This window comes from Molossus molossus, unplaced genomic scaffold (genome assembly GCF_014108415.1).
Source record: "Molossus molossus isolate mMolMol1 unplaced genomic scaffold, mMolMol1.p scaffold_m16_p_14, whole genome shotgun sequence".
NCBI lineage: Eukaryota > Metazoa > Chordata > Mammalia > Chiroptera > Molossidae > Molossus > Molossus molossus.
Window position 1 is genome coordinate 66,265,709 of NW_023425349.1, and position 22,552 is coordinate 66,288,260.

At 37.2% G+C, this 22,552-nt stretch overlaps 1 protein-coding gene across 2 annotated transcripts in view; it reads right to left on the reverse strand.

The window, feature by feature from the left end:
- The window catches only part of FREM1 (FRAS1 related extracellular matrix 1), a 157,676-nt gene that overhangs the window by 61,843 nt on the left and 73,281 nt on the right, over positions 1 to 22,552 (reverse strand). For both annotated transcript variants that reach the window (XR_004959489.1, XM_036260930.1), the window contains exons 16-20: positions 19,437 to 19,689; positions 12,954 to 13,148; positions 11,661 to 11,846; positions 9,938 to 10,134; positions 4,590 to 4,812 (exon numbers count right to left, since the gene is read on the reverse strand). Coding sequence is in view for 1 of the 2 variants with exons in the window: in XM_036260930.1 (XP_036116823.1) it covers positions 4,590 to 4,812; positions 9,938 to 10,134; positions 11,661 to 11,846; positions 12,954 to 13,148; positions 19,437 to 19,689 (1,054 nt within the window). In the remaining variant the exon portion in view is untranslated. The remainder of the gene's footprint in view (positions 1 to 4,589; positions 4,813 to 9,937; positions 10,135 to 11,660; positions 11,847 to 12,953; positions 13,149 to 19,436; positions 19,690 to 22,552) is intronic.

Consider the following 22,552-nt stretch of genomic DNA (forward strand, 5'->3'; position numbering starts at 1 on the left):
CAAGATTGCTGTGGCTATTCAGGATCTTTTATGGTTCCATATAAACTTTTGGAGTATTTGTTTTAGGTCTGTGAACTATGCTGTTGGTACTTTAATAGGGATTGCATTGAATAATCTGTAAATTGCTTTGGGTAGTATGGACATTTTAATGATGTTGATTTTTCCAATCCATGAAGATGGTATATGTTTTCACTTTTTTATATCTTCCTCTATTTCTTTTTTCAATGTCCTGTAGTTTTCTGAGAACAGATCTTTTATCTCCTTGGTTAAGTTTATTCCTAGGTATTTTTTGTTGTTGTTATTACAATGGTAAATGGGATTGCTTTTTTAGTTTCACTTTCTGAGTGTTCATTATCAGTATATAAGAATGCTATCAATTTCTTGATGTTAATTTTGTATACTGCTACTTTGCCAAATTCATTTATTAAATCTAATAGATTTTTGATGGAGTCTTTAGGGTTTTCTATGTACAATATCATATAATCTGTAAATAGTGACAGTTTCACTTCCTCCTTTCTTATTTGGATCCCTTTTATTTTCCTTCTTGTCTAATTGCTGTGGATAAGACTTCCAGTACTACGTTAAATAAGAGTGGCTAAAGTGGGCATCCCTGTGTTTTTCCTGTTCTTAAGGGAAATGCTTTTAGTTTTTGTCCATTGAGTGTGATATTGGCTGTAGGTTTTTCATATATGGCCTTTATTATGTTAAGATATGATCCTTCTATTCCCACTTTGCTGAGTCTTTTTATAAGAAATGGGTGCTGCAATTTGTCAAATGCTTTTTCAGCATCTATTGATACAATCATATGGTTTTTATCTTTCATTTTATTTATGTGGTGTATCACATTGATTGATTTGCAAATATTGTACCAGCCTTTCATCCCTGGGACAAATCCCACTTGGTCATGGCAAATAACTTTTTAAATCTATTCCTCAATCCGATTTGCTAAAATTTTGTTAAGAATTTTGGCATCTATGTTCATAAGGGATATCGGCCTGTAGTTTTCTTTCTTTGTAGTGCCTTTATCTGGTTTTGGAATTAGGATTATGCTGGCCTTATAAAAAGAGTTTGGAAGTCTTTTTTTTCCTTGAAGTTTTTTGGAATAGCTTGAGGAGAATGGGTGTTAGTTCTTCTTTGAATGTTCAGTAAAACTCTCTTGGGAAGCTGGCTGGACCTGGGCTTTTGTTTGCTGGGAGCTTATTGATTACATCTTCAATTTCCTTAGTTGTTATTGCTCTGTTTAAGTTTTCTGTCTCTTCCTGGTTCAGTTTTGGGAGACTGTGTGATTCTAGAAATTTGTTCATTTCTCCTCGGTTGTCCAATTTCTTGGTGTGTAATTGTTCATAGTATTTTTAAACAATCCTTTTTATTTCTGTGGTGTCAGCTGTTACTTCTCCTCTTTTGTTTCTGATTTTGTTTATTTGGGTCCTTTTAACATTTCTTGCAGTGCTGGTTTGGTGCTGATATATTCCTTTAGCCTTTCTTTGTCTGGGAAGCTCTTTATTTCATTTCATCTTTTATTTTGAATGATAACCTTGCTGGATAGTCTTGGATTCAAATCCTTGTTTTCCATTACCTTGAATAATTTATGCCATTCTCTTCTGGCCTTTAGTGTTTTTGTTGAAAAATCAGCTGATAGCCTTATGGGGGGTGGTCCTTTGTATGTGACCTGTTGCTTTTCTCTTGCTGCCTTTAAGATCTTATGTCTTTAATTTTTGGCATTTTAATTATGATGTATCTTGGTATGGGCCTCTTTGGGTTCTTCTTACTTGGAGCTCTCTGTACTTCCTGAACTTGTATGCCTTTTTCCTTCACCAAGTTAAAGAAGTTTTCTGCCACTATTTCTTCAAATATATTCTCTAACCCTTGCTCTTTTTCTTCTTCTTCTGGAACACCTATAATGTAGATGTTGTTATGTTTCACATTGTCCCACAGCTCTCTTAAATTGTTCTCCTGTTTTTTAATTGTTTTTTTCCTTTTGGTTCTCTGATTGGGTGATTTTTTTTTTTCCTACCCTATTTTCTAATTTGCTAATCCAATCTTCAGCTTCCTCTAATATGCTGGTTATTTCTTCCAACTTGTTCTTTATTTCTGCTATGTCATTCTTCATTTCCACTTGGTGGTTTTGCATTTTCAATTAGTTGAAATTCTTTGTTTCTATATCTTTACTCATGCTGTTGAGCTTTCTCATAATTATTACTCTAAAATCTACCTCTGATAACTTGCTTAATTCCATTTCATTTATCCCTTCCCCTGCAGAATTCTCTTGTTCTTTCATTTGGGATTTGTTTCTTTGTTTCATCATTTTGCCTGTCTCGGTGGGTTTTGGCGCCTGCCTAATTTTTCCTGTGAGTGTTGATATTCCACTGATTGTGGCTTCCTGTACTGAGTTGCAGACCAAACAAAGATTCAATTATCCCAGAGCATTTGCCTGAAGGCTGACTGTTAGTCTCAGTTACATAATGAGACTCAGGTTGTAGCCCATAGCTGAATGAAAAATCCCTCAGGTGGGCAGGATGCAAGGATTTCCAGCAGGTAGGGCACTTCCTTTCCCCTGGGTTAAAGTTGCTTTGAGAAGAAAGTGGTTTCTGCAGTGTGAGTTATTGGTTCAGCACAGGGATCCAGGCCTCGGCCTTCACAGCTCAGTTCCCAGAGCCAGGACACCCAAAACTGAGGGTCAGGCCCAAGGCCTAAAAACATAAATTAAAAAGCAAATAAAATATAAAAAACCTTATTCATAGCATGTGACAAAAATAAAACATTATTTAATGATCTCATAAATCAATGAGTCAATTAAAAAATGGGCAAAGGACAATGTCAGGCGATTCACAAAAAGTGAAATATATATAGTCAATAAACATAAACATAGGTTCAATTTTAATCATAATCTAAGAATTTCAAATCAAGATAATAATGAGACTATTATTGACTCTCAAATTTGCAAAGGTTTTTAAAAATAATATTCATTATTGACTAGGAAATAGGCATGATTATACACATGGAGGCAATGGCATTTTTCCCCTACAAATATTAAAAATTCTTGCCTGTTGCTACCAGGTAATATCAATATAAATATTTATAAAGAAAACTACTAAGAGATGGACACCAAGATTTGTTGTATAAATATATAAAAATATGTTTATTGATATGTAATTTGTAATATCAAGAAATTAAGTTATTTGCATATTTAAAAATAGAAGACTATTGTATAAAATTACAGTGTAGTATGTCCATAGAATAAAAAACTATAGTTAACACAAACCACATTTTCAATTAATATTTTAAAAGTAAAAAAGATGCTTAAAATAAATCATAAACAGATTATATAATATGCTAGCAATTTTATAAATTCCATATGTTCGGGGATGGGGAATGTGTGTGAGAACATACTAAAGTTAAAAAAAATGTAGCCATAAGTGAACCAAAAATAAAATAGAGGAAAATCTAATCTTTGAGAATATCACTAAAATATTCATTTATATGAACTTTTTTCTTTAAAATGATTGTATAGTGCAAACTGCACATAATATGTATATAATTATTTAACCTAACAATAACCAATTAATATTATTTTTTAAAACTGACATGTTTTAGAGTGAAATTAGAATTCTTCTTCTTTTTTTCCTGTGTTATAAATTAGGAGAAAATATTGTAACAATATACTGTATTATTTGCTACACATGGTTTGATTTCTTAATATCATTTAAGCTCCAAAATTTATATCTTTGCAGTTGATGAAAACTGAGAAATATATGAATTAGCCTTTCAGATTCAAACATGAGATGACATTGTACAACTATTGCAAAATTCGCCTTGGGCAGAGAGCTTATACTCTCAGTGGGGAAAGGAAAAATGAAAAGACGATAGAAAATGTTGAACAAGTGCTAAGATGAAGCACAGAAAAGGAATGGTTTGGAAGGTCTGGGTGGGCTCCAAGGAGGAGGTTCTGAAGGTGAAGTATCAGCTAGCCCAGTGAAGGGGAGGAGGGAGAACCTCCCAGGCTGGGGAAACAGAGCACATGAAGACAGGAGGAGAGGGAGAGTAGGCAGTAATTCTAGAACCACACTCTTTTCTCAAAGATTTAAAAGTATTTTTATATATTGAAAATGAGTTTAAATTGATTTTTTAAATGAGTAATTCAAAATACCATTCAGGCTCCTATTCCAATGTGTCATTTCCTTAGAGGAAATTATCTCCTCAGAGAATAATGAATTATTATATATATGGTTCAAATGTGGAAATTTTGGCAGATAAATCTCTTCAAATTTAGTTTCATGATCTCAACAGTTTTAAAAAGGAATTTTTATTATGGCATTAAAACTTGAGCTAAAATACCAAAAATCACATATATCATTTTTACTGATGCTCTAAAAGTGAAAGAAAACTTATTATTTCCTTTTCAATTAACCACTGTCTTTAGCTGAATCTTCATGCCCTACATTAATTCAGAGCCAAAAAAAAACCCTTGAGGGATAAATGAATAAAGTAGGTAAATGTCATTTCTTTACTTCCTATTTCTTTGATTTATTATCATCATTTCTGGGTTAAATTATTAAATCAAGCACAAACAAAAGCAGAACATGATATACCATTCTTGAGAAGTTCCATGGAAAAGTTGTAAACAAGTTCATGCTTCTGACCAGGGTTGGCTAGCTGCTTATACTGAGGCAAGTCTCTGCTGAGCACCCCACTGATGAGGAGGCCATGCTGAGGTTCATGAATGATGCTGAACAGCAAGGGGTCCTCGGGAACATCCAGGTCAGCAGCACAGATGATGGAAGAATCCAGCTCTTTCGTCTGACCTTCACTCACCTAAATGACCACAAGTCAGAAAAGTCAGCTGCATGTAAAATAAAACTGGTCTTTCTTTTGGCAACTTGCAAAAAAGAAATAATTTTAAGATATCTGGTTGCAAATTTTCCATGATATTTGTGTATAATGAGTTCTAAACATTGTTGGTTTAATATAACCCCAGAAGACAAGAACAAATCTATTGATCTCACATGTTCGCTGAAGATGTCAAAGCATTTTATTCATTTCCATGATAGATAAAGGATACTCTGTGTGTGTGCGCACATGCACATGCACGCGTGTGTGTATGTATAAAGTTTTTATATTTCAAAAGTTGGGAAGAAAGCAATCAAAGATGCTTGCTCTCTCTGGAAGTCACAGAGAAGTTCACTTGTAAACTGAGTGCAGACAGACCCTTCACCTTCAGATCCTAATCTTTCATTTTAACCTCCTTGACCTTGCTCCCTTGCAACTCTTATGTTTCTGTTTTAGAAATGGTACAAATATCTGTTAGACACACTGGGGGGTATTTGGTGTTTTGTAATTTATGTCACTGCTGTAAAAACTTCTGTATTTCAGTTGAAATCAACAATTGAGAAGTCTGCTTCTGGATGCATCATAGTGTAAATGTAATTGTGGGTCGCTCATTTCTCCCTCGTCCTCACACCTCTCATTTTCCTGAACTGCCTGCCCCCGCTCTCACCCTGTCAGGTTTCTGACTCCTTCAAGCACAAACAAAACTGAATGTTTTTCATTTCATGTTGGATCTAGTCATTTAGAACTTGACATGGTACTTAGCTACCTTGATCTTCTTTTTCATAACAGTAAGAATAAAGCAAACAAACAAATACTTCTGTTTTCTATTTTGAAATACAGTGAGATCTAATCTAAAAGAGTGTATCAATTGAACATACGCTTACTGGGAGTCTGCAGTGTCACTGGGTTCCATTTTGTGGCGGATAGAAATATTCTAAAGAATCAGTGCTAGATGGACCTGTGAAGGCCTGTCCGTCAATAATTAAAATGCACAAAAGAAAATATCTAGTGCTACTAAATAGGCATAAACAAGAAGTGCAAAATGATGGAGGAGCCCAGGAATGTCATTATGGCCAAGTGGGCATTTTAGCCTTGAAAGACACATGCGCTTTAGCTTTGTGAAAATACCCCTTCTCGTTCACTGGAGTACTATGCAACTGTAAGAAAGAAAGGTCTCTTATCCTTTGAGATGGCATGGAGGGACCTGGAGCGTATTATGCCAAGCGAAACAAGCCAAGCAGAGAAAGACAAATATCACATGATCTCTCTTATTTGTGGAATATAATAAACTAAACAAACTGATGAACTAAATTGACCCAGAGACACAGAGGTAGGGTACAGACTGACAAGCCTCAGAGGAAGGGAGAGATAAACCACAGCACTTATATGCATATATGACTAATGAACATAGACAACAAAGCTGGGGATGGGGTGGGGGGATGGGGAGGAGGGTATCAATGGGGGGGCGGGGAAGGAAAAACATCTGTAACAAAAACAAATTAATAAAAAAAAGAAAGAAAATGCCCCAATGCCCCTTCTCTTCTGCTTCTCTTATTGACTTTAAAGGGAGCTATCCTGAAACCACTTTTCACTGAATTTGCATAAAGAAAAACCATTTGCCACATCTGATACTTGGGCTAAAATTATGTTTTGTTTTGTTTTGTTTTAATTTGGCCTTACTTATTAAGGATGAAGATGACATCAAAATTTAATGCACACTGATAGAATTATGAAATCATCTCTCATGGTCACTTGTCTTTTTTCTCCAAGAAATTTAATAAAGCAACCTAAAAATGTGTTCTAATTATCCTTATTCATAAAAGTTGGGATTCCTGGACTCACTATATGGCAAAAATGATAAATCAGTTCACAAGATGACTGGGAAATTTTATTGAAAAAATGTGGTGCCCTGGCTGGTGTGGCTCAGTTGGTTGAGCACCCTCCCAGGCATGGAAAAGTCACCAGTTCAATTCCTCGTCAGGGCACATGCTTGGATTGTGGGCTGGATTCCCAGTAGGGGGCATGCAGGAGGCAGCCTATGGATCCATGGTTCTTAGTCCATGCTCCTTTCTCTTCTCCCTCTCTCTTTCTCTAAAATCAATAAAAACCTATTTAATTTAGAAAAAGAAAAATGTGGGATTCATTTTGCTCATTTAATTTTTTATTGAAACTGTAAATAAAAGGTTTAGATCAAAGTACATAAAATATAGACACTCACTAGAAGACAAATTTTAAATGGATTATAACTTAAACCATAACCTCACTTTTTTTGCATGTTGCACACAACTTGATAGAAACCAAGCTATCTACAAAATAAATATACTGTTTGACAAGAAAGTAAAATAAATGACTATTTTTAAACAATCAAATATAGTTTGTCTAAGGATGCTCAGGTAAAAACCATGCTTACTTTCAGAGAAGAGCAAGGAACAATTTCCCAATGGCCTAATTATTTCAGAAACCCCAATCCCACGCCCTAGATAGATATAAGACAATAAAGGTAGTTGTTAAAGAAATAACTTATAGAATTTGTGTGTGTGTGTCTCATAATCACATAAGCGAGCTTCAGAGAAATCCATGTTCCAAATGAATGGAAAAGACAGGAGCTGGCACCTAAATCTCATTGTGGTGGTTGTCATACACCATTAAGATTTCTTAGAGCCTTGGCTGGATGGCTGAGTTGGTTGGAGTGTCGTCCTATGCACCAAAAAGTTGTGGGGTTCAATTCCCAGTCAGAGCACATGCCTAGGCTGCAGGTTTGATCCTCAATCTGGGCATGTATGGGAAGCAATCGACTGATGTTTCTTCTTCACACTGATGCCTCTCTCTGTCTCTCTGTCTCTGTCTTTCTCTCTCTCAGTCAATGAAAGCATATCCTTGGGTGAGGATTGAAAAAGAAGATTCAGTAGAAAACAAAAATCAAGAGAAGACTTTTATAAACAGACTGACATATCTTAGAGGGGAGGTGGTGGGGAGACAGGAAGAAATTAAAGAACTTATATACTTAGCCCATGAACACAGACAATGGTGCAGTGAAGGCGTGGGGTGGGGTAGGGTCTGGGTGAAGGGGGGCAAAGGTGGGGAAAATGGGGGACATCTGTAATACTCTCAAATATAAAAAAGAGAACACTTTTACATTTAGAACTTGATCATTTTTAGTAAAAAATAAGGTAAGGTAATGGTTTCAAAATAGGTAATATTTGCTTTGGTCAATGTCAGAAAAAAGAAGACGAACAAAACAACAAACCAAATGGCACCTGCTTACTGAGTCTACTGTGTACCTGACCTTCCTGATCATCACGGCTACCCCAAAGGAGGTTTGCTATACATGAGGAAACAGAAGCATAGAGAAACAACTTACCCTAACCCCTGCAACTAGTCAACAGCAGTAACTAAGTCCCTCCTATTCCAAAGTCTAGGCTCATCCATTTAATCATAATTGGCTATATGTATGTGTGGATTAAATCATCATATGTAACAATTAAAAGTATTTTAAAAAGCATAGAATTCATGCTGAGCCCTGGCCAGTTTGGCTCAGTGGTTAGAGTGTCGGCCCGAGGATCAGAGAGACTGGGGTTCAGTTCCCACTAAGGGCACGTGCCTCAGTTGCAGTTTGTCCCCGGGCCCGGTTGGGGTCGTGTGAGTGGCAGGCAGTCAATGTGTCTCTCTCACAGCGATGTTTGTCTCTCTCTCTTCTTCCTCCTCTCCCTCCTGCTCTATCTGAAGATAAATGCAAAAATGTCCTTGGGTGAGGATAAAAAAAAAAGAATTAGCCCTGGTCAGTTTGGCTCAGCGGTTGAGTGTCGGCCTGCAGACCAGAGAGTCCTGGGTTCGGTTCCTGCTAGGGGCACGTACCACAAAAAAAAAAAAAAAAAAAAAAGAATTCTATGCTGCTATAAAAATATGTTCAACATGCATAATTACTTATTTTTTAAAGTAGAAAGTAGTAGGTAGAGTATGGTCCCTGATTTGTAAATAAAAACACACAGAAACATCGCACATGCATGGCATCCCGAGATGCTCACAGACATATTTGGTGGCATTAATTACGAAAAACTCAACTGATGGGGAGTGACTATGGGTATGATCCATTGAAAAGGGAGAATTTCATAGTTCACTGTGTATGTTTATCAACATTCTAACTTGTTTAATAACATACATTTATTATTATTATTTAAGAGATAATAGGTGTTATCTGAGGGTGATGTTATGGGTCATTTTAACTATATATCTGGATTTTTAAATAAAACTAACAAATGTTGTTATGTAAAAACATATTTAAAACTCATAAAAAGTCCAACCAGTGTGGCTCAGTGGTTGAGCATCGACCCATGCACCAAGAGGTTGCTGGTTCAATTCCAGGTCAGGGTACATGCCTAGGTTGTGGGCCTGATCCCCAGCGGGGGACATGCAGGAGGCGGCCAATCGATGTTCTCTCTCATTGATGTTTCTATCTCTCTCTGTCTCCCTTCCTCTCTCTCTCAAATCAATAAATAAAAACATTTTTTTTTAATTACATAAAATAAAACTGCATAAAAATAATGGTCCAAATTGTATTTTTTATATCATATATACTTATAAATAACTAAACGAAATAAGATGTCTGTAATTTGTGAGTTAAGAGTCCTTGCAGTTACCGCACTGGTTAAGAGGGTGTGGTGTAGACAGACTACTTGGGTACAAATTCCCCATGTGCCACTTACGTCCAAGCTCTGTAACCCTGGACCATTTAGTTAATCTTTTTCTGCCTCATTTTGTTCAGTTAATAAATTGCAATAATAATACCATCACCCTAAAAACCTATTGTGAGGATTAAATACGAATACATGTAAGGAAGGGGTTTAGAATATCACCTACAACCTAGCAATTATTTATCCTATATCTATGCAAGTATAATTGCATCCATACATTTGTTATATATTAGCAATCGTTAGCATTAGCATGATTATTAGAATAATATTTCTCATGTGATTGTATGCCATGACATCTGTTACTTCCCTCCCACTCCTCATCAACTTGATGTGCCAAGAACACCTGCACCAGTGTAAATTGACTTCGTGAAAATAAAATCAGAAACTGGTAAGAGAGAAATATAAAATTCTGATCTCACCGTAATATTCTGCACCACAAAGTCAGGAGCTTCGTCATTTGTGGGGTTGATGATAACGTAGAATGGTATCTCCAGGGAGCGGCGCTTCCCGTCTGTGACGTACACCGTGAACTGGTCGGCCGTGGGCTCCATCCTCAGGTGCCTGGACTGCACGTAGTTAACGTGCAAAGCCTTCATGTCTTTCCACTGAAACGAAGCTAAAACATACCAAGATGAAGCCAGGAAGTAAGGAACGCATTTTCCCCAAGCTACTAGGCCTTAGTCCTCTAACCAATAGCCTGTTTCTCAGCGAAGTAAACGAGAGGTCATGGCAGTTGACCCAGGAATCAGCTATCAGTGGCTGCTATAACGACTGCCAACAAAAAAACAGATATTCAGCCTGGCCGGTGCGGCTCAGTGGTTGAGCGTCAACCCAGGCACCAAGAAGTCGCCAGTTCAATTCCCTGTCAGGGCACATGCCCAGATTGTGGGCCAAATACCTGGTGGGGGGCATGTAGGAGGTGGCCAATCGATGTTCTCTCTCATTGATGTTTCTCTCTCTCCCTTCCTCTCTCTAAAATCAATAAAGGAAAAAAATTTAAAAAACAACAGATATCCATAAATTCTAAGGAAGGGTTAAAACTTGCATGGAGAGCAAAAGGGTGATAACTGCTAACCAGGACATGTAGGGACTTCATGGCCATTCTTCACATACTTGGGTCAGTGACATCTTCTTTTGATTAAAACCACTTCTTCTGCATGAGAGGTTCTTGTCATGCTCCATTTAGAAAGAGACCATTGCCCTGCCTTTACCAGGAGCCAGGGAAGGCCCTGTAGCATCTCTGGCAGAGGATAAAGACACGGAGTCAAATGTTTTCTAAGCCCTGTACTGAGTTAAGAGTGGGGACTATGGAGACAATGTACTCTTTATGGACTTACCTTTCCTGGGGCCTCAGTGTTCTCATTTATATATTAACTTACTCCTGATAGAGGGTTTAATCAAAAGCAGTTTTTAAAATTACCAAATAAAAGAATGTACTAGGACAAGAAAGAAAGAAACCATCTCTTTCGAATAAAGGCAAATCAAAAGCCAGTCAATAATTTGCCTACTTGATGTCCATATCAAGCAACTCACTGGTTGGATGAGTGGAATCAGCTGACCTGCTGTTTTGGTATTTTGATACCATCTTAAATCAAATGAGAAAAATGCTCTATGTTGTGCATTAATTCACAGGAAAATTGTATACACTTTAATGCAATTAATCTTTCCTCCCCAGCTTTATTGAGATATAATTGGCATGTAACATTGTGATGATTTGATACACACATATACTATGTGTATTACCACACTTATTACCACAATAAGGTTAGTTAGCATATCATTCGTCTCACATAATTACCATTTTGTGGTTGTGACAGTGAGAACAGTAAAGCAGACTCTCCAAGCAACTTTCAAATATAAATTGACTATCGTCAACCACAGTCCCTGTGCTGTACCTCAGATCCCCAGAAAGCATTCATTTCCATAAGTGAGGTTTCCATTTATTTTGATGTAAACTTGCATGCATGGGAAATTTCAAAGTAAAAGTGAAAAATAATTTTCAAAAGTATCAGCTGTAACCATTGTTTAAATATATATGGTGCTTTGAACATTTTGGAAGTCTTTACCCAGTTATTGAGCATGGTCTGGCCAGTAAGATCCATAAACACAGGCGAGTTATTGCTGGTCATGAAACTGACTTACCTATACTTATGCCCATATTGCTTTTTTCAAAACCCACAGAAGGGAGGGTGTTTTCAAGGTAACCGAACTGGGGAGAAGAAGTCAAAACAAATTCCAAGTCATCTGCTGCCGTGTCAGGGTCAGTGGCTGACAAATGGTTAACGGTGAGGGCTGCTGAGAAACCCTCATCTACCACGAACATGGTACCTGCATACGAATAATAAGACAATTATGACTTGGTGTGAAAGTCTCTAATCAAAATAGTGAGGACAAAGGGAGTGATCGAAATTCCAATTCAGAGAAGCCTCCCATATGCAAATACACTTCCATGGGAGATGTTCATTTCCTTTGGCATCCTTCTCCTTACAGTGAAAATATTCAGGGGTAATGGGTGGAATTTAATTTGACTTATGGAATTATAGATCTTTTTCCTTGTACAAGCAAGCCAGACAATAACGGAAAGACGGCAGAAACACCCACCGCTCCAGCAAACCCTAGTCGTTCTCAAGGAGCTCTGATTTCCCTTGTGTCTCTGTGGAAGTGACAAATGAAAATAAGAATTGCCAAACTGTTTTAATGATAAGCCACTAAATGTGGTTTATGTACTTTTCAAGATCAGTTGTTACCTCTGTTTGTCAGAGTGTTAATTGCCTGCAAGCTATTATGAATTGCTCATAACCAACGTTTTTTTTCATGCCTTGGTGCTTAATTATTCTGCAGGGACAATGCTTTCTTTCCAGAACATTGCTTGGGAGATAGTTTGTAAATTTCAATAACATTCATACATATGCTTGTATTTTTTTTTTTTTCTGAGAGACAGAACATATACATAATGCTGATGAAGAGATGACTTTCTAAAAAGCAAATAAGGTTAAATGTATATAAATGGTCTCTCTGGTATACTCATTCTGCTCTAATAGAAATTATTATGGATAAAATAAATTACTCTCTCTCTAGCAGGCAAATAGTATTTTCCCATGTGAAATAAAACCAGAATATTTGAGGATTCTAATGTTGTTCTCATCCTGACACACCACACACACACACACACACACACACTCACACACACTCACATACACATACTTGCATGCTTTCTCCAGAGAGAGTTACCTAAATTTTGAAACAAGTAAATTCTTTTGCCCTGTAATCTTTATAAATTTGAGATTTTCCACAAATTTGTCTGAGGGCAATTATTGGGAGCAATTCTGTATGGTGGTTTTCTATTTTGACTATAAGTAAGGTGCATTATTTCAGTGAACCACGGATATGTGACTAGGTGAGATAATAGAACTTTAACAGAAAAATCTTTGTCACCTATTGCAATTGAAGGTGGTTGGTTGTCCACTGGATGTACTGTGATATTGAGATCATACACTGGAAAGGACTTATGAAGAGGAACAGATGGATGAGGTCCATCGTAGCAACAGCCATTCACAAAAGGGCCTGCTTCTTCATCCGAAACCACTAACGTAATGGTGTCATAACAAGGCCCCAGGCCAATCTCACCACCTGGAAGACACAACTATAGCTGAAACCTGACTTTTTGAAAATATAGAATACCAAGATGAAGTCTACTCGAACCTCTTCCACAAGCAGAGAATGTCAAGAAAAGGAACTCATGTGGCTAAAATGTAAAATTCAATTTTATCACCATGAAATTAAGTAAAGTCATGAAAATAATGCAAAAAGCTTGCCCATCTGTTGCCTTTGGTGAGATCCCTGCCAGACAGCTATCACCATATGGAGGGGCAAAATGGAGCTAACAAGGGCCTGACAGTTCACAAATGAACAAGAAACAGACACAAAACTAGACTAGTGATGGTTTCATTCTTCTCTCGTAATTGTTTAGACCACCTCAGGAAGAGCAGAAGGCACCCCTGTCTGTTCGGTAATTGTCTGCCCATTTGCATTAACCATCTTAAATGAACAACCATCAACCACATAGTAGTTCCCAGAAACAGAAGAACATGGATAGGTGAAATACAAAAATAATCCATATTTTTGTCATTTGTTTCAGTATTTTCCTCATCATGTAATAACCAAGATGTCAACAAAATATGAACAGCACTGGGAAAAGAAGTGACAATTGTTTTCCTTTTCTTTTCACTCTTTAGGGCTTACACCTATGAGTTTCAAAATGCCCCCAACTTGGGCAGGGAGGGAGGAAGGAAGATTAGATAGTTTATCAGCTAACAGGACAATCTGCTCTTGCGTTACTAACAGCATTGAGGTCGTAGTATTCACTACCCAGGGGACAGAAGAGTTTGCCAGATGTGCTTTTGGTAATTCTCATGCATCACTTTGCAAGTGCCAAAAGGGAAGCAATTATGTTTGAAGTTCTGATGAAACTAGAGCACAAAAGATCAGGAACGGCCTCGCCTTTTCATACGACATGTTGGTCACATCTACAGGGTATTGTGCTTGACATGATTCTCCATCTAAAAAAAGACTAGTAAAATTCAGAGAAGATATTATTGAGAAGCCAAATGATTAAGGTCTGATAAACCTGTTTTAAGGAAAAAACTTGAAGGTGAAAGAATTAGAATTAAAAATTAACCTTCAACCTTAAGAAAAGTAAGAAACAAGAGGTCTATCATCTATTAATATACATAAACAACTAATTGGCCTAAAGCATGTTTATTCATCATTCACTCAATAAATATATATTTAATGCCTACTACGTGGCAATTAGGGTTCTGGGGGCTTCAGCAGAGAAAGGAAGATATTTTGAAAATGTCAAAAGAGCTACTATGTGTCAGGGACTGACACAGTCTAATTATGGACAAAGAAATGCTTTCTGCTTAGGATATCACAGATGCGTGGATGTATGAAATGGAATCATATGAAATTGCCTCTCTTGAGCCAGTTTTTACCTATTAAATGGAAAATACATTTATCTCAGCCTGATTCTGCACAAAGTGCCAGGGGTGAAGGAGACGAGGGGCTGACGCTGGCATGGGAGCGGGCACGTCTTTCCAGATCACGGCCCTGGCTTTGTATTGAGCATTAGGTCAGGCAGACAATTGGGAGCTGGGAGAGAGACCCTACAGGGAGAGGGAATCAGGAAGAAAAAAATGAAAATAAAAAATTATTCCAGCAAGGGAAGAGAACTTTTTAAAAAAGAAAACAGTAGTACATTCAGTAACTGTAATTTCAATATAATAGAAGCATCAGATACACTTACAGAAGGAGCAGAAAAAGTACCCTGAGCATTAAGCTACAAAAAACTATGACACAGGTAGAAGAATTTTTTACTTGAAATAAAATAAAGTCTAAATACATGATTTATACTCGAAAAAAAATTTTTTTTATCCTCACCCAAGGACATTTGTGCATTTATTGTCAGATAGAGCGGGAGGGAGAAAGGGAAGAAGAGGGAGAGAGAAACACTGACATGAGAGAGACACATTGACTGGCTGCCACTCACATGACCCCAACTGGGGCTGGGGACAAACTGCAACCGAAGAACATGCCCTTAGCGGGAACCGAACCCAGGCCTCTCTGATTCATGGGCTGACACTTTAACTGCTGAGCCAAACTGGCCAGGCACCTATGCTTTCTTCTAGAATTTTTATGGTTTCAAGTCTAACAGCTAAGTCTTTAATCCATTTTGAGTCTATTCTTATGTATGGTGTAAAAAGATGGTCTAGACAATTTTTGCACAGATCTGTCCAATTTTCCCAACATCATTTGTTGACTAGATCATCTTTACCCCAGTGCATGATCTTGCCTCCTTTGTCAAATATTAGTTGAATATAAAGGTATGGGCTTGTCTCTGAGCTCTAGATTTTATTGTACTGATCTATGTCTGTTTTTATGCCATTACCATGCTGTTTTGATTACAATTGCCTTGTAGTGTAGTTTGATATTGAGTAGCATGATTCCTTCAACTTTGTTCTTTATTCTCAAGATTTCTGTGGCTACTTGGGGTCTTTTGTGGTTCCATATAAAGTTTTGGAATGTTTATTCTTGTTCTATGAAATACACCATTGGGTAGTATGAACCTTTTAATGATATTAATTATTCTTATCCATGAACATGGCATATGCTTCCACTTATTTGTATATTCTACAGTTTTTTTCTTCGGTGTCTTATAATTTTCTGAGTACAGGTATTTTCCATCCTTGTTAAATTTATTCCTAGGCATTTAACTTTTTATAAGCAATTGTAAATGGGATTGTTTTCTTATTGTCCCTTTCTGTTCGTTCATTATTGGTGTATAAATATGCATTTGATTTATGGATATTTATTTTGTATCCTGTTACTTTACTGAATTCATATATCTGTTCTAGTTGTTTTGTTTTTGTTTTTGTTTTGGTGGAATCATTAGGATTATCTATAAATAATTCTATGTCATCTGCAAATAATGACAGTTTTACTTCTTCCTTTCCAATTTGAATGCCTTTTTTTCCTGCTTCTTGTCTTATTGCTGTGGCCAGGACCTCCAGTACTATGTTGAATAAGAATTGTATCAATTCGGGCAAGGAAACAAACAAATAAACAACGGGACTACATCAAACTAAAATGTTTTGCGCAGCAAAGGAAACCATCAGCAAAATGAAAAGACAACCCACTGAATGGGAGAACATATTCACCAATATATCTGATAAGGGTTTAATGTCCAAAATTTATTTAAAAAACTTATAAAACACAACATCAAAAAACAAACAATCCAGTTTAAAAATCGGCAAAGGATCTGTATAGACAGTTCTCCAAAGAGGACATATAGATGGCCAATGAAAATACAAAAAAATGCTCAACGTCACTAATCATTAGAGAGATACAAATTAATACCCCAAGGAAATAATCATCTCACACTTGTCAGAAGGGCTATCATCAACAAACCACAAGTGTTATGAGGATGTGGAGAAAAGGGAACCCTTGTGCACTGTTGGTGGCAATGCAGATTGGTGCAGCCACTGTAGGAAGCAATATGGAGTTATCTCCAGAATTCAAAATGGAACTACTTTATGACCCAGCAGTTCCACTTCTGATAATATATCCTAAGCAACCTTAAACACTACTTCTAAAGAATATATGCACCCCTATGTTCATTGCGGTGATATTTACAATAGCCATGATTTGGAAGCAACCTGAGTGCCCATTAGTAGATGAGTGGATAAAAAAGCTAGGATACATTTACACAATGGAATACTATGCAGCTATTAAAAAAGAAGGATCTCTTACCCTTTGAGACAGCATAGATAAACCTGGAGAGTATTATGCTAAGAGAAGTACCATATGATTTCACTTATATGTGGCATCTAATAAACAAAGTAAACTAATGAACAAAGTGGAGACAGAATCATGGATACAGAGAACAGACTGACAGCTGTCAGAAGGGAGGGGATTGGGGGCTGGGTGAGAAGGTTAAACAAACTAAAATAAAGACAGACTCATGGACACAGACATCAGTATGGTGATTGCCAGAGGAAAGGGGGCTGGGAGGAGTTAGAAGAGGGTAAAAGGGGGATAAATGGTGATGGAAGGAGAGTTTACTTGGGGGTGGTAAACACACAATGCAATATACAGATAATGTACTATAGAGTTGTATACCTGAAACCTAAATAATTTTATTAACTAATGTCACCCCAATAAATTCAATAATAAATAAATAAATAAAAACTTCATATTTAATGAAAGAAATATTTTAAACATTTGTGGTGATGATTTAAATGAAGAAGGTAATCTTCAAAACTGCACATACACATGATTGCAACTATTTTAAAACTTGTGATTAGAAAAAAATAAAATAAAATGCTGTGATACTGAAATGTTAAACAATGGTTATCTTTGACAGGTAAATAAGGTGACTTTTTTTTCAAAACTCCATGACACTTTTCCATACTTTCCAAGTTTTTTTTGCAGTGAGCATGTACTATTTTCATAATGATAGAAAGCAAATAAAATAATGGTGACAAAATTATTCTCAGGTGGCCTTTATAATCATTGCATGTAGACAAGAGTAAGCCACTAAAACTAGATCTTACAATACTATGGGTCTTTATACAAAGCTTAGCACAGTGCTAAATAACACCAATTGAGTGAGTGTGAATGTTATAAAAAAACATAACGCTCAAAAAAGAAACCACCTTTTGAATATAGTCTTTCTGCTACCTTAATAACATAGCAAAAAAAAAAAAAAATCATTTGAAATAATTTGCCCAATGTCCTACTAGGTCTTATGAAAAAAATTAGTTACAGTCCCTTACATGGCTATGACACTAAAATAGATGTATATACATGTATTCCTGTCGTCTAGCATGTGGAACAAGGCACTAGAAGAGAAGACACATCTATTTCACCCTAATCTATCTGTGCTACGTGAGACTGCCAAAGATGTTCAAATTTGGGGGCAAACAACAGTGATTGGTCTTTGGACCCCTTTCTGCCAGTCTACTTGAGACCTACTGGGGACATCAGTGTCTTTGAGAGACATTGAAAGACATCAAGTTCTGCATGATGATCCCTAGGACAAAGAAATAACTAAATAAACCTTACCTAAGACTAAACACAGATAAAAAGATGAGCTATCATTTAAAAAAATATGTATCTGGAAGTGATTAAAATGCACCATACTAACCAACTGGAATGAAGACAATTGGAATCCTATAAATCATAGTTTATCAAAGTATATTTTCCAAAGAACATAAAAATATTATTTGCAAATGTTTTCTCCCATTTTGAGATTAATCCTTAGCTATCTCAATCCTCCCTTCTTGAGTTCCTTCCCCACCCCTCACTGCTTGCATTCTCTCTCTATCTCTTCAAATAAGAAAATGATTTGAGTTCGGACACCTCTTATTTCCACTATCACTCACTTGGCCTATATATATCCAATCGTATTCCCCCCATGGAATGTGCAGGTGAGCGAGGCATACGGATGAGTAAACAGGAAATTGTAACATAGTGCAATAAAAGGTAGTTAGAGGAAGTATCTGGTGCCATTACTGAGGAAGTGCCCCCAATCCAGAATCCAGATGTGCAAGGGATGAAGAGGCGCAGATGTATCACACTGTTGTTGCATGTGAATGGGTTTGTCTACCCATTTAAAGGAAAAGTCCTTCACAACAGGGTCTGGATTATACTCCTTTGTAGCCCACAGTGCCTAGTACTGTGCCTTGCAGATATCAAGGGTTGAATTAATACTTCATTTATTTGAACATTTTACGTGGGAACACATGCCACCTGGGTAATATTATAATATGATGCCAGAAATGTAAGCATGATGCTAATAAACAATTGTTTACTGTGAATCTCATCTGTGTCCACCACTGTCATGAGCTATGGGTAAGTTACAAGTCTAAGACTTCTTTGCTTTTCAGAAACTTTAAAGGCAGGTCAGTTACTTCTTAGCAGCTAGATGGTGGTCAGTTAACTTTTAAAAATAATAATATAATTATCTTAGGGAGTTTACTTCACACATTTCTGCTAGGATATTATGATTTCTGAACCCAGAAGCTCTGAGGGTCAAATAAAGTCATTGTCCTCTTAACCAAAAAGGGGGCGAGGATGACCCCAGAGTGAACTGAAGGTCTATGTGCAAGTGTCATGAACAGAGCAACAATAACACTTGCTCTTTCTCTATTCTGAAATGCATTATCATACAGAGATTAGAAATGCTTCTAAGTATGGTGACCCTACCTGAACAATGGGACACAGGCTGCTGCTGCTTCTTTTTAACGGAAGAAAGCATTAAGACTTAGATTACTGGGGCCCATAGTGAGGAGGGAGGTTAAGACTCTCTTGTGCTACTTACATACCCTCACTCAAACTAGTCACACTGCTGTCACTTACCTGTGTGTCTGTACGTCACCACCCCTGAGATAACATCTCCCTGAGAGAACTGATCAACTGTGACTCCAGCTCTCCTCACCACCCCATGCTGAGGCTCTCGAGAAATCACAAACAGCAGTTTCAAGTCATCACTGTCCGCATCAGTAGCACAGATGTATTCAGAGGTGATGACCACCTCATCACCCTCTGAACAATGCATCTGGGGGTTGAGGTCAGACTTTAGGATCGGTGGCTCATCATTGATGGGGAATACCTAAGTTGGAAAAAAAAATGCATGTTTTCAAGAAAAAGAAAGCAATGACAAATTGCCCAACGGGTAACCCATAGCTCATAGTCACAATGACAGGCATTTTCAATCTTCCAGACACATGAAACAATAGCCATGGAATTTGGCCAAGCAGTTTGTATCTTTTAACTTTCCCCATATGAGCCATCTTGCAAGAAATGACCCACACGAGAGACGTTTTAGGTAGGGATGGGAGAGTACAGTTATGGTTTGGGACTCAAATCTCCCATTTGTTTCTAGGCAGACAAAATATAAATGTGATATAAAGCATCCTTCACCAAAGCCCGTCTCCTCCTTCATTAAATTCATACATATTCTAGGGGAAGTCTGGCCCTTGTGGTCTGATGCATTCACATTTACCACATCAAAGTTATTTATACTTCAAATTACTTGGTGATTACAAAGCTCTCTTCTACCTTCAACTTCCTGCCATCCAGGAAGTTTCTCTGGACCTCCAATAAGCAGCAGCTGCATTTCAAACATTTTCAGTTAAATCTGAAACTCCTTAACCATCATATATCAATGCCAGGTTTCAACTTGACAAAAACATTTCCCCCTCACTGTTGTGAAAGTAAAGCTCCAAGTAGAAGGGAAAGAAAAGCAACACAGGCTCACACTGGCTCTCAGAAGTTAAAAAGATGATAGAAAAAAATTGAAAAAGTATGTCTTCTAAATGGGCATGAAGGACATTTCTCCTCTGAGTTCACAGCAACAGCTTGGTGAATGCCCCAGTTTATTTATCCAGACCGGCTGTGAATACTCTCAGCCCTGCACTTCCTCCCTCCACGCTGCAGCCAATGGGATCTTTTAAAATTTGGTTCCCATCAAGTCACTGCCCTGTGGGAACCTTCAATGGCTTCCCAGAGCTTCTCCTAGGATGTCTTCAGCCTCATCTCATGCTATGGGGTGCCTTTGCCACGCCACTCCATTTCATCCCCAAACACTCCCTTCCTCGTATCTCAGGTCTTTGCACCATCTCTGCATCCTCTCTCTGCCCCTTGGCTTGGGATGCTCTGCCCCTAGCTCTTTGCTTGGCTACCTCCTCCCCCAAGTTACATGTGGATTCCACAGGTTACATGTGAGTTCCTTGACAACTCGGACTCATTTAGGAACTTTTATTTACTCTCTTTTAGCACCCCATAGATTTGTAGAATACATACATATTTTAACTAATTAATTATTTCAGTGATAATCTTTTTAATGTCTGCCTTCATCCCTTGTCTGTAAGCTTTATTTGTCTTATTCGTCATCACAGTCCAAGCATCTAGCATAGGACCTGCATGTAGAATACATTATCTAAAGATTTATGGAATAAATAAATAAATAAATAAATAAATAAATAAATAAATAAATAAATAAATTCAATCATGTTTATATGCCCCAGTTACCCTGCTACTTAAACAGTTGTTAAACTCAACAAATACACATGAAATTATGCTGAGACTTTCATTTAATGGATAAAGGGATAGGGTAATAAAAACCCAGCCTTATTTATTTAATCAAAGGTAATACACACACACACACACACACACACACACTATTTTATTTTTCTATTGGCTTATTAGAAAACAATATCTTTGTTTAAATCTTCTGAGTGGATACATTAAAGATCCTCTTTATTATTATTCTTGACTCAATCAGTGAATCCCACCAGTACATTCGTGATGACCATCTTGTAGCAGTTCACAAAATAGTTTCAGCCTCAAACAATTAATAAAGTGCAAAGGCAACAGAATTAAAACATTCCTCCTAGATAAAAAAAACAATCACACATACTATTCCAAAATTTGCTTGTACCTCTGATTGGCTTTCAGAGGTCATGTCCTTTTATCTAAAATGGAACAATAAACACACTGTTTTTCCCAAATGCACTGCTTACTGTCATTAATAAGAAGATGATTATTGGTAGAAGATATGTAGGGTTGGATTTTTTTCCCCCACTAAAATTTGCTTTCCAGGAGAAAAAAAAAGCAACTCAGAAAAGCTTTCTCTGTATATAAATGTCTGCCAATGAAAAATAATGTTTTCTTATTGAAGCTGAAATAACATGCTGCTCTGCATCTAGACCTCAGGCCATCATGAAGACTGAGTGGGAAAATGGAAGGAAGGGGCTATGCATTGCATCTGGCATGGATAAGTACTCAGGGAATGTTAGCAACACGATCATTATAGTCACCTAGTAATTTACAGTTGCGGCAGTGGTGAGGAGGAAGGAACACTAGCTAAGTCCCCGGGAGTGGAGGTGCAGCCGAGGTCTACACAGTCAAGATAATGACTTTGGGCAAGTCATCGAACCTTCTTAGACCTCCATTTCCTTCACTATGAGATGGGGATAGCTCTTTCCCTGTCTACTTCTGAAAACACTAGCTGGATGTGATCATTCTTAATTAATTATTAACTGCAAAGTATCTTACAAACACATTATTATCACAAATAATAATTTCATATCACAAAGATCGGACAAAATACAAAGAGAATAGAAGTTAGTACAGTAAGAATAATTAGTGGCTCTTCTGGGAGCATGGTGAGTCTTTCTGAAGACTTTCCTTTGTTACTAACCATAAAAACCTGCAAATTCTACGTTATGCTTATGGACTTGGGTGGTCACTCAACAGTGAAACTTGGGAGTTCCTATCAGTCCTTTGGACATGTACTCAACATTTATGTGCAGATTTTTATTCATCAAGAGAAAGAAAATAATAATTTCACCTCAGGCAAATCCATAAACGGGCACCATGCATACACAGAGAGAGCTTCTTCCATACTACAGAGAAAACCCTCGTGATGCTAGTCTAACCCGCCCAGCTGCAGGTTGAGTGTGACAGCTCTG